Source organism: Gekko japonicus, unplaced genomic scaffold (genome assembly GCF_001447785.1).
Source record: "Gekko japonicus isolate JY-2015 unplaced genomic scaffold, Gekko_japonicus_V1.1 scaffold80, whole genome shotgun sequence".
NCBI lineage: Eukaryota > Metazoa > Chordata > Lepidosauria > Squamata > Gekkonidae > Gekko > Gekko japonicus.
In genome coordinates, this window is record NW_015168047.1 from 2,042,892 (window position 1) to 2,045,845 (window position 2,954).

A 2,954-nucleotide genomic window follows, 5' to 3' on the forward strand; every position below is an offset into this window, starting at 1 on the left:
AGACATCTCCTGCCTATTTCTTCCCACCTTCTTCACAGAAGCAAGCCAGATGGTGAGAGACCAAGCCTCATTACGAGGGGTAAGAGTCTCTTCTCACTCAAGAGCCTGGTCAACAAACACAATTTTAAAAAACAGTTTTGAACCCCTCTTGTTACAGTACAATCCTAAGCAGAGCTATGTGTTTCTAAGTCCACTGAAATTAATTAATTGCCATTAATGGGTTTATACTGGAGTAATTCTGCATAGCATTGCACAGTGTATCTTTTCAGGTTAGGACCGCAACGTTAACTGCTTAAGTTTCTTTATGTTCAAATACTGAACTCTCAAATAAAATTCAAGCAAAACTATACATTTATTTCAGAATAGCTAAGAATATTCCTATTATACAAATACAGTATAAATTCAAAAGGTCACAAAATAAAAAAAGTACAAACTCCATTACTTAATAAATATATCTAGCAATTTCAATTTACTTGGAAATTAAAGAGGGTAGTTTTTATCTTGGAAACCTTGAATGTTTGACCCAGCAAACCATACAAACCCTTAGTATAAATACATTTTTTACATAATACCAGAGTAAGCCCATTATTAGTGATTAGAAAACAACTAACAAATAGTGTGTGATAAGACAAACCTGCTGGTACACTGTTAGAAAGCAGGCATGGTCCATGTATTAAAAAAGAACAAGACCATACATCAAGTCTTTTCTTAAATAGCTATTTCATTATGTCATAACATTCCAAGTCAGACTTTGTTTTGTAAATCAATACTTATAAGAGAAAAAATGGCACCAACTGGGTGATGAAGTGAAAAGCAAGCTTACTCTAGACAGCAACTGCACAAAGAAGTCACAACTGCTGTCTGTAACATCTCTGGAATAGCTTTGTCGTGCTCCAACTGTCTAAAGAAATCCCGCTCTGCAGAGTGGTCAATGCATCTTAGAAGTAACCATTTCAAAGTTAACTGCATATTTTCAATTAAAACAAATACACAGTGGCTGAAAGTTACTTGTTTTACTCAAATAAAGGGGGACAAAAGAACACACATTTTTTAACTTTTTTGTTTGATAGTGTTAAGATGATAGGTTTCAAGTTGCAGTATAAAACAGCTGTTAGGCCACAAGCCATATTAGCACAAAAACCAGTAACTCTTATTCACTTATTTTTTTGGCAGCAGACTTGAAAAGCCAGGTGCCAAAGCAAAATATAAGAGACAGAGGTAACAAGATAAAAGAAAGTATTGTGCAAAGAAAGGAAAGCCCCTTACCGAAAAAGAGAAAGGGGTACTAGAAAAAAAAAAGAAACATATACAAAACAAACAGAGTGACCAATCAACCAGGAGGTGACAGTATATACAAGTGCACAGTACAAATATCAGTCATTGTTCCCCTTGAGTTCTGTGCTCAGCCCAGGGCAGGGCAGCTTGTGTGGAGAACGATTAAGGCACCAGGGCAGCAGACCACCAACAGTGGCAGGGTCCCATTTCAGGAGCAGGCATTCTGCTCGATGTACATCTTGGACAAGGAGACTGCCATGGATCTGGCCAGCTCCTCGTCCCTCCTGCGCTGCACCTGAGTCTGCCTGCACCATTCCTCGTACTCCGGATTGGGGCACTGGCGGTCCATCACAGCGTCATAGTGCCCGTTACTGAGCCAGCTCAGCCAGATGCTGCGCCGGTTCGGGTCCTCGGGCCCCAGGTAGTGGACCATGGTGGAGACAGTGGGGCTTTCGGGTCTGCCGCCCGTGGTCAGGTGGATGTTGACGTCCAGCATCTGTCCCATGGCCAAGAGCTCCGGGTAGCCGGCCCAGGCGCCGTCCTGGGCGGCGTTGATGAGGAACTCGCCCACGTCGCCTTCGATGATGGGGCTGAAGTGGTCGAGGTGGTCGGCGATGTAATGTACCGTCTGCTCGCGGAGCTCGCCGTGCAGCCGCTGGTCGCCGTTGATGGCCTTGCAGACGGCCCGGTACAGGCAGTTGCCGTCGGGGATGATGTGGAAGCGGTAGCGGCCCTTGTGCCGCAGGTACTTGTCCTGCTTCTCCACCTCCGCCAAGTACAGGGCCAGCTTCTCGCTGCGCTCCGCCGGGCGCACCGGCCCGTCTTCCTCGGCGGCCTCGAGTTCAGCCTCGCCGCCGCCGGCCGGCGCTTGGCAAGCGGGCTGAGGCTCCGCGGAGACGCCCGGGTAGCTGCTGGGGCCGGCCGTGGCCGCCTGCAGGGCCTGGCAGTGCTCGCTGAAGCGGAGGCCGCGGTTGCTGGGCTCCTCCGGGCGCGGCTGGCCGGCCATGAAGTCGCCCCCGTGGCTCTCCCCCAGCAGCCAAGAATGGGCTTGAGGCGCCGCCGCCGAAGCCGGGCCCAGCTCGCCCGCCATGACCACGGCCTCCGGGCGCTGCACCAGGCGGACAGGCACGACCCTCTCCAAGGGCCGCCGGCGGGTCATCGGGGCGGCGGCGGTGGCGCCGTAGCATTGCGGCGGTTTCCTCTGCACGGGGCCTGTCGGAGGCAACAGTTCCAGGCAAGAGAAGGCGGGCATGGCGGTGGCTGCTCCTCCTGTGGCCGAGGTCCCTCCTCCGCCCGCCTCGCTCTCGACTCCCACTGGGCTTTGGCCCGCCGGCTCCGGAGACGGAGAGACCTTGAAGACGACGCCCGGGCTGCCGGCTGAGGCGCTGCTCGCCGCCGATGCTGTCGCTGCCGGGTAGTGGGTGACGATGGTGCTGTAGAGCTGCATCCTCGGCCCTTTATGGGCTGCTGTAGCGGCCGCCTGACGAAGGCCACTGGGGCCGGGCCAGGGAGCGACCGCGGGGGCCGCCGCCCCTCCTCACCGGCAGCCAGAAAGGATGAGGCGCCCGAGTAAAAATAAACACGGGCATCACCTTCCCCTGTCACTGCCGCCGCCCCTCTCCTCACGCCCGGCGCAGACCAAGGGCGCTCCCGCCGCTCTCCGCCTCCCTCCTCAGGCC

At 52.9% G+C, this 2,954-nt stretch overlaps 1 protein-coding gene across 1 annotated transcript; it reads right to left on the bottom strand.

Annotated features, from left to right (window-relative positions):
- Nucleotides 1-493: 493 nt before the first annotated feature.
- Nucleotides 494-2,914, bottom strand: OTUD1 (OTU deubiquitinase 1). The gene has a single exon (XM_015414293.1). The coding sequence runs from the start codon at nucleotides 2,720-2,722 to the stop codon at nucleotides 1,484-1,486; it is 1,239 nt and encodes a 412-aa protein (XP_015269779.1). The 5' UTR covers nucleotides 2,723-2,914; the 3' UTR covers nucleotides 494-1,483.
- Between the last annotated feature and the right edge of the window lie 40 nt (nucleotides 2,915-2,954).

What these genes read in the sequence shown, in the direction of transcription:
- OTUD1 (XM_015414293.1), bottom strand. Translation starts at nt 2,722, where the DNA reads ATGCAGCTCTACAGCACCATCGTCACCCACTACCCGGCAGCGACAGCA.